General features: G+C 40.7%; 1 protein-coding gene across 6 annotated transcripts in view; it reads right to left on the reverse strand.

Moving 5' to 3' along the window:
• The window catches only part of LOC137370194 (zinc finger protein 236-like), a 188,712-nt gene that overhangs the window by 35,977 nt on the left and 139,380 nt on the right, over nt 1–13,355 (reverse strand). For all 6 annotated transcript variants that reach the window (XM_068032492.1, XM_068032488.1, XM_068032489.1 and 3 more), the window contains 3 exons: nt 9,447–9,550; nt 3,521–3,886; nt 1,415–1,563 (listed from right to left, as the gene is read on the reverse strand). In XM_068032492.1, coding sequence (XP_067888593.1) covers nt 1,415–1,563; nt 3,521–3,886; nt 9,447–9,550 — 619 coding nt within the window. The remainder of the gene's footprint in view (nt 1–1,414; nt 1,564–3,520; nt 3,887–9,446; nt 9,551–13,355) is intronic.

Consider the following 13,355-nt stretch of genomic DNA (forward strand, 5'->3'; position numbering starts at 1 on the left):
GCTCATCTAATTTTGAACATCCCCGATTTTAATTGCTCCACCACTGGTGGCCGTGCCTTCAGCTGCCTGGGCCCCTTGAGTGTCAAATTTTTCTTTATAATGCTCCTGTGAAGCATCTTGGAACATTTTATTATGTTATTGTCGGTTGGCATCGTTCCATCTACGCAAGATGATGGACAAGCAGCAAACAATCCATTTAGGTGGGGTATCTTCACTTGGTGCACCTTCGTTGATGCCTGTGAAGGCCAATCCTTGAGTGGTAGGTTCTGCCACCAGTGCCAAATGAAGCTGCCAAGCGACGCTGAGAGTTGCTTTCAGCACAGCACCTGCTGCCAAGCTGCTGTAGCCACTGGTCGTTGTGGAAGTGCATGCCAGTCCACAGGAGGTGTCGTCATTTCCCTCTTTCGTCCACTAGTGACTCCCAGGTGCAATAGTCGACATATAGGGCTTTCATGTCATGCATGCAAACATCACTGAAGAGGAGCTTTGGGCGCCCCAGTGGTCGTCTGGCCCCGGCTACCTTACCTTAAGGGTGCTATATAAATATAAGTTGTTGTTGTTGATTAGGTTGCCAGTGCATGCTGAATATGGCTGACAAAGTATTCAAATGATCACCTGAGAAATATCCTGGCCGATAAATTGGATGGTGCCATGCCTATTTTCAGGTGCTTAAGCCTCAAATATGTCAGGTAGGCAGGAAGGTCACACTTGTTATGCGCCATAGTGCTGAAGGGGAAATAATTAATCATCCCAGACCCTCCAAAACAATACTCTTTCCATATTCAAATAAAAGAACTTAACATCTGTTTGAGGCTCTCACTGTAATATTGGGTTTCCCTTACTGCAGCCAGTGTTCAGGAAAACCAGGTTTACATGCAACCTTAAAAGGACCACTGTAGGCCACAACCAACAAGACAAGTGTTTAAAATCGACTCACCTCAACATGGAGTTTAGAAGAGCAGCAGTACTCCTAACACCACAATCTAACCATGTGAGCTGATGCCAGCCATTGTTCCCCTACCCCCGATCTTGGCCACCATTATCCAACCTCCCATGCCCTTTTTAAAGGACTTACCCAAGGGCTGCTGCAACACTAGGAGCGGCCCATCTTCAAGTCCTTTGGGCAGCTTGTTGGTTTGATGATAATAAGACTGGAAGCCAAAAATATGTACCTTGGGTCTAACCATTAAGACGCAGGGATTGTTCCCTCCGTTTCCGCAAATGTCGAGGCACCTCTACTTGTTACATGTTCCCAAATGTGAAATGCAAGAGTTCAATATTTAAACCAAACACTTCATAGTAATAGAACCTGGCTGTGCTGGACAGTTAAACTTGCGTTAATGGTAGTCTTGTAATGAAGAACAAGACACGTTAATGAAGTTCATCACAGCAACAGTAACAACACACTCTTTACCTGTAACGTGATATTGTTTATATTGCTGGGATCAATTCCGGAGATCTGAACATTCTGCCCAACCAGGTTAGCAGAAGTGAGCTGCAGCTGTATTCCTTCGAGAGCGGCAAAGCTGGCATCTGTAAGTGATAATGTCAAATCACCTCCGGCTGCCAATAAATCAAAGGACACAAACAGGTTAATAAGTGCGGAAAGTGGTACTGGCTGTAATGAATGCATTAAAATCTAAATTGTGGCGAGTCGAAGAGACTTAGTAGTTGGCAGGAAAAAAGACAGAGGCGCAAGGGGAGAGCCAACTGTGCAACAGCCCCAACAAACAAATTTCTCTGCAGCACCTGTGGAAGAGCCTGTCACTCCAGAATTGGCCTTTATAGCCACTCCAGGCGCTGCTTCACAAACCACTGACCACCTCCAGGCGCGTATCCATTGTCTCTCGAGATAAGGAGGCCCAAAAGAAAGAAAAAATCTGATCAAGTGTTAGCTAGAATAAACAGATCATACACTATCCAAATTTGGTGCTCGGTAAATAGATGTGAAATTATTATGGTCAAAGATTAAAAATCTTAATGGAATCACAGTAACATCCACAAATATTAATTGAAATTAATTGATATTATTGGATCCAAGAAAAACAAATCAGAATGTTTTCTTAATGCAGAGAGACTAAAAGTTGTAGAAGAGCCAAGGGATTTAGATGTCAACGTACACAAATCGCTAAAAGCTAGTGCATACGTACGAAATGTAATACCTGTGAAATTGTCAAAGATCATAAATATTAATGTGATAACAAAAACATTCCATAAAGTTTAAATGAAATAGACATTAGTGATATTGTACACTGAAGCCATCTTGTAAATTGGTCTTATTTACCCAAATTAAAATACTGACACTCCCCAACAGCAATTACGTAAGGGACATCAGCAGCAGCTCAAACTTTGACTCCAGGTGCTTCAACAGCTCCATTGAAACAAATTACGCACCCCCACCTCCCAAAAAATGGCTGTGGCCCAATGCATCTCAGAATGTTTAAAGCATTGCAGTGTGTTCTGGCATACTTCACTACAATCAAGAGGTAACCATTAATTTTTGGTCATCCAATCTCTAGACATAAACAGCAAGCATGCAATTGGCACCTGTTAACAGCTCTATATAATCAAAAGCTTAACTTAGTCAAGCATGTGCCATAATCTTTGAAACTGAACGTTAATGTTTTGTGATGTTAAGTTGAAGCCTACAATATTGTATTTTGAAGTTAGTTACGCTGAATCAACAGGCGCTACTGAAACACTGGTACGGGTATTCTGTTTATTAATTATGTTAACAATTGTATTACTCTGAACCATATAGCAACAGTGAAATAAAGTAGTTGTTAGTAATGGACTGAACGGAGTCCTGTTCAAAACCTGGTATTTTTGAGGTGAGCTAAAAGTTAATTTGTGTTAACAAAAGCCACATTTAGTTCCTGCTGATGCCAAACTGTGGCTGGGTTTTTTAAAAAATTAAGTTGGTTTATGTCAAATTATTCAAGGGTCAAAGTAGAGATTGACAGATTTCTAAATACCAATGACATAAAGGGAAAAGGGGATAGTACGGGAAAAAGGAACTGAAGTGGATGATCAGCTATGATTGTACTGAATGACGGAATGGGCTGAATGGCCTACTCCTATGTTCCTAAATCAGGTATCAAGTACTAATAATCCTAGAAGCAAAGCCAAGCAGATATGTTATTCATAGAGTATGCATGATGCATTAGGATGATGTTTGAGTAATATGAAATAAATAGGGCAAAAAGGTGGCTGCATTCGTGCAAAATCTCATTAAATCTATTAAAAAGATTTGGTAAAACTGCAAATGGACAATTTGTGCTGATGCTTATGCTGGACATGGGAATAAGTCGGTCGCAATTTATGGAAAACTGAAGTTTAAAAAATTACCTATGTAAATGCATGACAGGATTCCTTCACATTTAGCATTATGATTCAAGTTTCAGTGCCGTCCCATTAATGAAAGAGGAAGTTTATGAATACTGAGATCATTATCAATCCCTTTCTGGTAATGATTTGCAAATAAAAGCATGGATATACTCGAGTAAACAGATCAAATTACCTGACATAGAGGCAGGAAGAATAGCTTGTCCAACTAATCCCTGTTGGAGAAGGTTCTGCTCAAACTGGCTGGTCAGAACTCCATTATTAGTGATGTAAACATTTGCATCTGCAGTAGTCAGCAAGTTTACCGGCTGTAAACTCTCTGTTGATTGACGTGTTACAGGCTTCCGGATTTTCTTTGGCAGTGACGTAGGCTTAAAGTGGGATTGTATGTGACTCTTCCTGTGTCCTGAAGTCCGGAAACGCACGTCACAATGTGGACATTTAAAAGGTTTTGCTCCGGTGTGCAGTCGCATGTGAACTTTTAGGCTACCTTTGGTCGAGAAGGGAGAACTACATACGTGGCATTTGAAATGTTTCTGGCCTGAATTTCAAAATACAAAAGTATATTTTCCATATTAAAAAAAAAAGAGCAGAAACATATGCATATGCAAAACAGAAACTGACAAATGCCCAAATAATTAAAGATCACTGCCAAAGAAGTGATTGATCTTAAAATGTGAGATATGTTAAAATTTCTAAATTGCTATTAACTTTCCTGTTAATTTCATAAATGCTTCAGCACAATCATGAATTATTCACAAATTTATAAACCCTCTCAAAATAACCGTAAATAAGAAATGTGCAAAATATTTTGGCTAATTTATCTGATTCTTCCACACCATTTAATGAATTCTTCTCACCAAAAAGATATCACCAGCTATTTCCACGACTGACCAAAATTAATTACTGTGTTCTATGAGTTTCTCTTCCCTCACTGGCACCAAGGTATGGCATTGTCGAAAGCTCATATGCTAAAGGAAATATAGAGAATTTTGTGCTGGAGCAGGTTTGAATCTGACATCAGATTCCAGCCTGTATGAACCTCTCTATGGGCTTGCGGTAAATTAACCCCTTACTCCAGACTCCCCTTTCTGATATAGTTGAAACACTTGCACCTGAAATGTATCATTAGAATGGTGATTTATAATCAGAATCACATCCTTACAATTAAACATATGGGGCTGCATTTTAAGACTCCGCCACCGAAATAGGCGGTGGACATAAAAGAATGCGGCTTGTGCACACGGGGACCACATTGTGGAGCCGCCGCGATTTCAAACGTGGCGGCTTATTTGCATGGCCGTGGCACCAGCCCCCCACGATGACGTCAATGTGCAGGTGCTGGCACCATTTTTAAAGGACTTACAGCCCTCAATGTACATTTAAAATTTAACAGCCCAGTTAATGAAAAGTTTTGCAAAAATTCTCCCGCCACCACACCCCTCCCCCCCCCACAACAATGGCACATCACAACTTCCTGCCCTTTCCCCCTGGAATTCCTATACTGAAAATGTGACCTCCCCCACCCCCCACAAAGATCGGCACCTATGTCCTTTACCCCATCCCATCATCCACCCCCAGACCAATCCGAGGTGTTCTAACCACACTCCCCCACCGCCCCCCCACTCCATCCCAAGAGAAAAAAAACCTCCTCCCCCTCCCCACAGGTGTTGCACCACGTTTCCCCAAACGGGGATTCAAAGGTGCAGCATTGCCAGCAGCAAGAATGAAGATTGCAGCGTACTGGAAGAATCACTGCGGGCGGCATGGTAAGAAGGCATTAACATACTGTTACGACCCGATGAGTAGGGGTCTAGGGTTCCCTCTCAGCCTTCACCTGGTCTTACCTTAACAGGATTTAATTTAAAACACACTTTTTTTTTTAGCTCCTCCTTAGTAAATCCCTGTTCGCTAGCTTCCAATTATAAGGCAAATAAACTAGCCAAACAGGTTTTCTTAGGTTTAAAGAAAAAAGGTTGAACTTTATTAAACTTAAACTCTAATTCAGATAACGCCTACAGATACGTGACGCGCCCATGCTAGCATGCATACACGATACACACATGTAGATAGAGACCGAAAAGAGAAGAAATAAAGTGGAAAAGTTTGAGGCAATAGCTGAAGATGGTTTTGGTTACTGTTCTTCGAACTTGCTATAAAGCTTGGGCTGACAAGTGGCAAGTAACATTCGCGCCACACAAGTGCCAGACAATGACAATCTCCAACAAGAGACAATCTAACCATCTCCCCCTTGACATTCAATGGCATTACCATCGCTGAATCCCGCACTATCAACATCCTGGGGGTTACCATTGACCAGAAACTAAACTGGAGTAGCCATATAAATACCGTGGCTAAAAGAGCAGGTCAGAGGCTAGGAATCCTGCGGCGAGTAACTCACCTCCTGACTCTCCAAAGCCTGTCCATCATCTACAAGGCACAAGTCAGGAGTGTGATGGAATACTCTCCACTTGCCTGGATGGGTGCTGCTCCAACAACACTCAAGAAGTTCGACACCATCCAGGACAAAGCAGCCCACTTGATTGGCACCAAATCCACAAACATTCACTCCCTCCACCACCGACGCACAGTGGCAGCAGTGTGTACCATCTACACGATGCACTGCAACAACGCACCAAGGCTCCTTAGACAGCAACTTCCAAACCTAGAAGGACAAGGCAACAAATGCATGGGATCACCACCACCACCTGCAAGCTCCCCTCCAAGCCACACACCATCCCAACTTGGAACTATATCGCCGTTCCTTCACTGTCGCTGGGTCATAATCCTGGAACTCACTTCCTAACAGCACTGTGGGTGTACCTACCCCACATGGACTGCAGCGGTTCAAGAAGGCAGCTCACCACCACCTACTCAAGGGCAATTAGGGATGGGCAACAAATGCTGGCCTAGCCAGCGATGCCCACATCCCCATGAATGAATAAAAAAATAAAGTCCGCGATTGTAGGTGGGTCTTGCTTTTCGTTGGGGCCCAGTATTCTTCTTAAACCTTGTTTGATGTAGGAGATATTTCTCTCTTGAAGTTCATGTGTCCTCAGTGGGTCCAGAGGATTGTGAGAAAGAGATGGGAGCAGACAGGGGAGGTCTTGTCAGTCCAGGAGCAAACAATCTTTTTTTCAGTTCAAACACTTTGTACAATTCAGAAGAAACCCATGTTGCCAAGCAGGTTAGTCATGTGACTAGCTGGTCTGACCATGTCTATTTGTGGATTCTCTTGGCTTAGCTGACCCTGAAATGTTTCATCTTATACACAATACCTGGTGCTCAAAGTCCATTGTGGGTTAAATTGGAGCAAGGAATATCCCCTTTGTCCCTCCAAGCACTGTCTGTTGGTATGCAAATGTTTTTCATCCAAGTCTGATAGCTCTTGTAACAGGCCTTCTCTTCTTCCCAGCAACAATTTGAAATTTAATGTCCTTATGGCGAAATTAACATGCCTCATTCTTAATAGGTGGGGGCCCAGCCTGACAATATTTTAATGCAGATCCCGTTGCCGAGCGACAGGGCAGCTACTACATGGCCTCACTGCCACAGAGATTAGTGCGAGGCCTGCTGCCGTCGGGGTCACTGGTGGGCCTCCTCTGTACTGATCTTCATTGCCCACCCGCCACCGTTCCCGGTGGATGGGCTTTAAAATCCAGCCCATGGAGTAGCAAAAGCAGCAGAACTGCTAACTGAGCACCAATTCCGACTTCTCAGATTTTATTGCTGGATACAAAATAGGGCATCAGAACTACGTATAAACAGGACGCTTACAGCTGAAAATAGATCCAATTGGGGAAGAGACAGAATTTAAAAAAAAAAATCACGGGTTGGGTAGTTGAACTGATCACGTTATGACGCATGAACCAAATTTACAATTCAGTTCATAAGTACAGGAGGAGGCCATTCAGCCCCTTGAGCCTGTTCCATCATTCAATTCGATCATGGCTGATCTGTATCTTAACTCCATTTACCCTGCCTATGGCAAACAAAAACCTATCAATCTCAGTTTTGAAATTTACAATTGAGCCCCAGCTTCAAACAGTTTTGTAGACAACTTTTGAAAAACAGAGAAGCTTACTATTTTTCTTGAATAATCATTGCAATCGTATGGTTTTATTTAAATATGAACCAAGTTATGTTGAGCTGTGTGCTGGGAACAAGTTGTGCCAGCCATAAACAATGAGCAAAATCAAAAAGCAATTAAGGGGAAGCTAGATCAACATGAGGGAGAAAGGAGAGAAAGGAATAAAAGGATATGTTGATGGGGTTAGATGGAGAAGGGTAGGCGAAGGCTTGTGAAGAGCATAAACACATGAACCTGTTGGGCCAAATAGCCTGTTTGCGCTGAACAATCTTTGTAAGCAGCTTTTTGGGGAAAGAGTTCCAGATTTCCACTATGCTTTGTGTGAAATAGTGCTTCCTGGTATCACTCCTGAAGAGGTTAGCTGTAATTTTAAGGTTATGTCCCCTTGGTTTGGGACTCTCCAGAATAGGAAATTATTTCTCTCCATCAATACACTTGCCCACATTTGAGCCAATATATTGTACACCCAAAGTCAGTTCTAATGAAAATTGTACAATTAACTCTATTACTGTTAAAAAAAAATCACCGAGAGGTTATAGCACACACTGGCGTGTGTGTTAAGCTTTGCTTGCAGATTCAGGATGGTTTCATTTTGCTGGGCTTACTTCTAGTTCAATTATTGAACTAAGTGTTTAGCAACTGGCCTGAAAATGCACCCATGAATCTGTTCTTCAGCGTGAAATTGAACAGTGTAATTCAAAAATCAAGCTGCCACAACCACTAGCACATTCCCAAACTTTTTTCAAATAGTAATGCATCACCAGCAAGCTTTAGTTAGTACCAACAAGGAAGTGCAGTTATTCTTCATTTTTTTTAATGAATGAGCCTTGCTTTTATCTTTTTCCTGAAAGAATTGGCTGTCCATTATAAACTGTGGCTTATGCTGTAATCATACCAGACTGTATAGGATATTAAATCAATGCGCGACAGCCTAGTTGCTGATAGCATCGCAATCCATTTGCTGAATTTCCCAAAGCAAGGTTGAACCCTTCACCTCATTTCAAAAAAAAGCAACTGAAGTAAGTTCATGGCCTACTTATTGACATGAAGGTAATCTGAAGTGGCAGCTTCACAAAATGCCCATTGCTTTCAATTTCAAGCATCCAAGTATCTGCTATTTTTCACCATGAAGCAAATTGCAAACCTCAGCTTAAGACACTGGCAAGTGGGCAGCAAAAAACTGTGCACACATTGCTCTCAATTTTCTATCCATTTAGTTTAATGAGTGGAAACATTGAATGCACAATTAGCACTCCGAGCTCATGAAGCTTGGCACCAGAAGCACTGAAGATGAAAACTTACCCCTCTATTTGCAAGAAATTATTAGCATACACAATTTTGCAGTGAAACATCCCAGTCTCATTATCTTCAAACAACCCTCCTTATGTAGTTGTATCTGTGAAATTAGCAATGTGCTTGTAGGTTTAAAGTTTAAACACAAACCACAATGCCCATTTAAAATTAGATTTACAAACACATAGAAACTGGGCATGCACACACTGGTCTTTCATCTCTTACATGCGAGTTCAAGTCCGGTCTAGACTGATGGGATGAAATGCTCGATGTCTGCTGGTTGTAAGAGTCTTGTGTGCAGGCAGTAGCAACCTAGTTCCTACTGGGCAAAGATCCATAACATTCTTCCTAATTTTGCACCAATGGACCTTTTACTCAGAGAGAGAACACACGATGGTTGGTATGGAAAATGGAATCTGTCACAATAGTGAAGTAGGGGGTGGTCTTTGGAGATAAGGTCTCAGCCATATTGTAAGGGCAGAGTGAAGGGACTTTACTGTATATCTATGCATGCTACACTGGATCATGTTCTTCACCATAAGGACACAACAAATCCACAGAAGAACCTTAAAAAGGACAAGAATTGAAAAAAGATGAACAATTAGTTTCATGTTTGCAAATGTACGCTTTCTGGTAAATTGCTTCCCTGTTTTATGGTTTCCATCACCTGGAATATATCCTCTTTCTGCAATAACTTAATGGAAAAACCATCACAAACCTGTGTGAGTTTTTAAATGACAGTCCAGAGTAGATTTGACAGTAAAACTCTTCCCACATTCATCACACTTAAAAGGTTTCTCTCCAGTATGGATTCGTATATGTCTATACAAGATGAAAAGACACAATTTAAACAATCAATGGTGCATATTTCTAGTTTTAGAAAATCCTTAATTTTTGAAAACACAATAAAATAACAGAAATTCAGAAGATCTAAGCTATAAATCAGTTTGATATACATTAGATTGGGTGCCGTTTTAGATCATTTTGAAACAAATTTGTTGAAAAACTTCCCTGTTTCATGGAGTCCATAAAATATAAGAAAGTAATTATGTATTGTGACAATACAAAAATAATCAGCTCTTACCTCCCTCTGCCTCCAAAAACAAAAAAAAAAGCAACAATAAAAAGTGGCTGCTAAGATTCTCCACAAGTTTGTTTCTGGGTTCACATTGGCAATTCAATGCTGCAGGACTTCACACCAGTAAAGAAGCTAAGAAGGAACTGGAGAAAACTGCAGAAGGAACTCGGGTAGATGACAAACAAGGACCAATGTGTAGTTATGATGAAAGGTGAAGAGGCTGGGCAAGTTATGCTGGGCTGTTGCCAATATGGCTCTAAAAGAAGCAAGAGGGATTTATAATCTCAGCAGTCAAATTACAGTAGCAATTCTGTTCATGCTGCTTATCATGGGGGTTCAGAAACATAATAAAATGGGAGAAGGTGCACTGCACTGAAAATAGTAGACAGGGATGAAAGAGATGCAGGAAAATCGCAGGTAAGGATCAAAGGAAAGGCAGAAATCATAGAAGAAAAATATCAAAGTAAAAGCATGAGAAGATACTTAAGAGGGAAGCAAAGTGGGACAGCATTGCAAGCTATAAATATTATGATATAACATTGTATTTCAAAAACCCTATATGCACAAGTCAGAATATCTAGAAACAGCAGGTGTATTCATGCCCATGTGCACACAGAAAAACGACAAAATTACAGGATGAAATGTGCCAAATATTAAGAGAAATCTGATCAGGACACAAGGGCACGCTTCGTGCAACTCGCAATTTGTGTCAAATTGGAACCAGTTTGCGTTGTGGACCTCTAGGAACACTCAGCTGCAATTGCAACCAATTCTTTTCTTGTGACTAGCACACTGTGCCCTGGATTCAACCCAGACTCTATCGGTGGACAATGCAGCAAAAATGGCTTCAAACCATCAAAAATCATTATTTTGGCCTATTTCAAGAGAGAATTGGATATATACATAAAAAGAAAAAAAACTGCAGGGCTATGGGGTAAGTGTGTGAAAGGGAGGCAATGGGACTAATTAAATAGTTCTTTCAAAGAGCCGGTATAGGTACGATGAGCCGAATGGCCTCCTTCAGTGTTGTAGGACGCCATGTTTAAAGTTGCTTGCCTGCACTGGTGATCCTGGATGCCCCAGTTTCAACCAGCAGTAATTTCTGGATCCTTAGAAATGGTGTAAAGAACAAGAGAGATGAGAGTAGCCTCAGAACGGTTCTCCCAGCCACTTCTGCTTGTTCGAAGTTGAAGCTTGCAAGGTCAGCAGTGAAACAGGTGCTAACAGGGCATTCTGATGAGGAAAATTTAACCCCAAGTCAAATAAGTGCTGTTTTTCTCTATTATTCCCTATTTGGCGGAAGCATCATCCTGATTTAAAATTAGCACAAATTTGGTAGTCTTACTTTGAAAGATCAGACAGCAAGACAACTTACTTTATTGGGCAATTTGCAAAAGAGTTTTTCTTTCTCCTGTAGCTTAGCTAATTTTTCATTTTCTTTTTTAAAAAGAAATTTTCATCATTATATCATTTTATTGGGTCCGAAAAACAGATAATGGGATACAGGAATAAAAAGTATAGATTAACTGTTCATTATGATGGTAATACAGAGAATTGATGCTTAGATATTAAATTACCTTGGGCAAATATAAATTAATGAAGCATGTGAATTTTAAACTATTTTATACATATTTATTCAACAGTTTGCTATATTTTCCAAGCCAATTAAGCAGGCTAGCATCTGTATAATTAAATTGCTGTCAGTGGTATTTAATATTGCTACACCAAGATTTGACTTTTTGGTGTTTCCCATGGGATACTGGATGTATGAAGTAGACTAACAGCAATAAAGGCAATTTAAATATTGATGGATAACAGAGTTTCCCTAATACTATCTTTGGGCATCAGAGAGATTGGGCTGGATTTTATAAGCTCATAAATGGCAGTCTGCCCGCACGGACCACACTTTGCAGAGCCGCTGCGATATTAAACACGGCGATTCATTTAAATGGGTAAGCAGGTAAGTCATTTATTCATTCATTTGCATTTTTAAAAATATGCAGATTTGGCTCCCACCGCTGAGCGGCAGGAGAGCCTGCCACGAGGCCTCGCCACTGCCAGCAATATCAGGCCGGGCCTCTGCCAGAGACATTTTACGCATTCCACCCATCACCCCCCCCCCCCCCCCAACATCGGGGGATGCTGTAAAATCCAACCCATTGTTTATTTTAGACTTTGGGCTTTCGACTGGCTGAAGGCCAGTTTTTTCACTGATGAACTTATTTTTGAGAAGCATTCTCAACTCTAAAGACACAGCAAAAATAGAGAGCGTTTTAAGATAAACGTAATTCAAGAGAAAGAAGTTAGAATGTACATAGAGTATTAGGGAAAAAAGGTAAATGAGAGAAATGGAAAAGGTTTGACGAGAAATCTCCACAATTACTTTATACTTCTGTCTTATTAAATTTTTTTAAGACAAAGCTATTCAGAGCACCTTTATCACTGTAATATTCGTCTTGTTTCAGCATCACAGTCTAGCAGCTGAAAACTTTTTCTTTCTTTTAAAAAGGTGGTCCAGAGATAATGACATTTGCCTAAATTTGCCAGTGATTAAACTTTCTTTTAAATTGTTATTAAGATAATTTTGTGATGTATGCACATTTGGGAGCCCATCCTATAGCATATTCCAAATTTATTTTAAAAATTCTAAATAGTAGAGAAAATTATTCAAAGTATTATAAGTTTGTCTATGAATTTCATCTTTTTCCACATTTTTGCATGGGTTTAGTGTTCATCTAGTCAAACTTGATAATACTCGGGAATGGAGTGCTTTCCATTATGGTATCTAGTTTAAGCAGAAGTCAGTCGTCTGGTACAGATCAGTCAGATGCATGGTAAACTCCATCTGTTCTGCTCCAACAAACCATTCGTGAGATAGACAACCTACACCACACAGACTGCAGAGGTTCAACAAAGTGGCTCACCACCATCTCCTCAAGGGCAATAAATACTGACATTGCCATCAACACCCACATCTCATGAATAACAAAAAACTATTACGACTGATGCAAAATCAGTGCCAATTTTATGCCATGAACTCAGAAATACCAGGAACTAGACTAAGACTGCCCAAACCCATTTTACATAGGACTACATAACTGCAGATGAACAGATAACCAGGAGAATTTCATTCCATCAGTCTGGTATGAATTCAAAATAATCTTCCAGTGGCCATTTTATGAAATTTCCCTAATTCCATGCTCTATTACCTTGAGTGGGTGAACAAGTAACTGTCTCCCTTAACTGGATATAGGGACAGAGGTTGACAACAATGCAGGTCCACCTATCAATTATCCCTCCCTCACCTACAGTCTGTCCCTCTGCCATTGGACCAGCCAAAATTAAGATACCACAGGGCACAAACATACGCACTACCACTGAAAAAGAGACACACATATATTTATAATATAATGCCTTAACAGGTCTCCCAGAGTAGCTTGCACACAGCGAATCACTTTGAACTGCTGTGATGTAAGCAAACGCAACTGCCATTTTCAGCACTGCTAAATACAGCAATGAGATTAATCTGTTTTTAATGGCATCAGTTGA

This window comes from Heterodontus francisci, chromosome 5, assembly GCF_036365525.1.
Source record: "Heterodontus francisci isolate sHetFra1 chromosome 5, sHetFra1.hap1, whole genome shotgun sequence".
NCBI lineage: Eukaryota > Metazoa > Chordata > Chondrichthyes > Heterodontiformes > Heterodontidae > Heterodontus > Heterodontus francisci.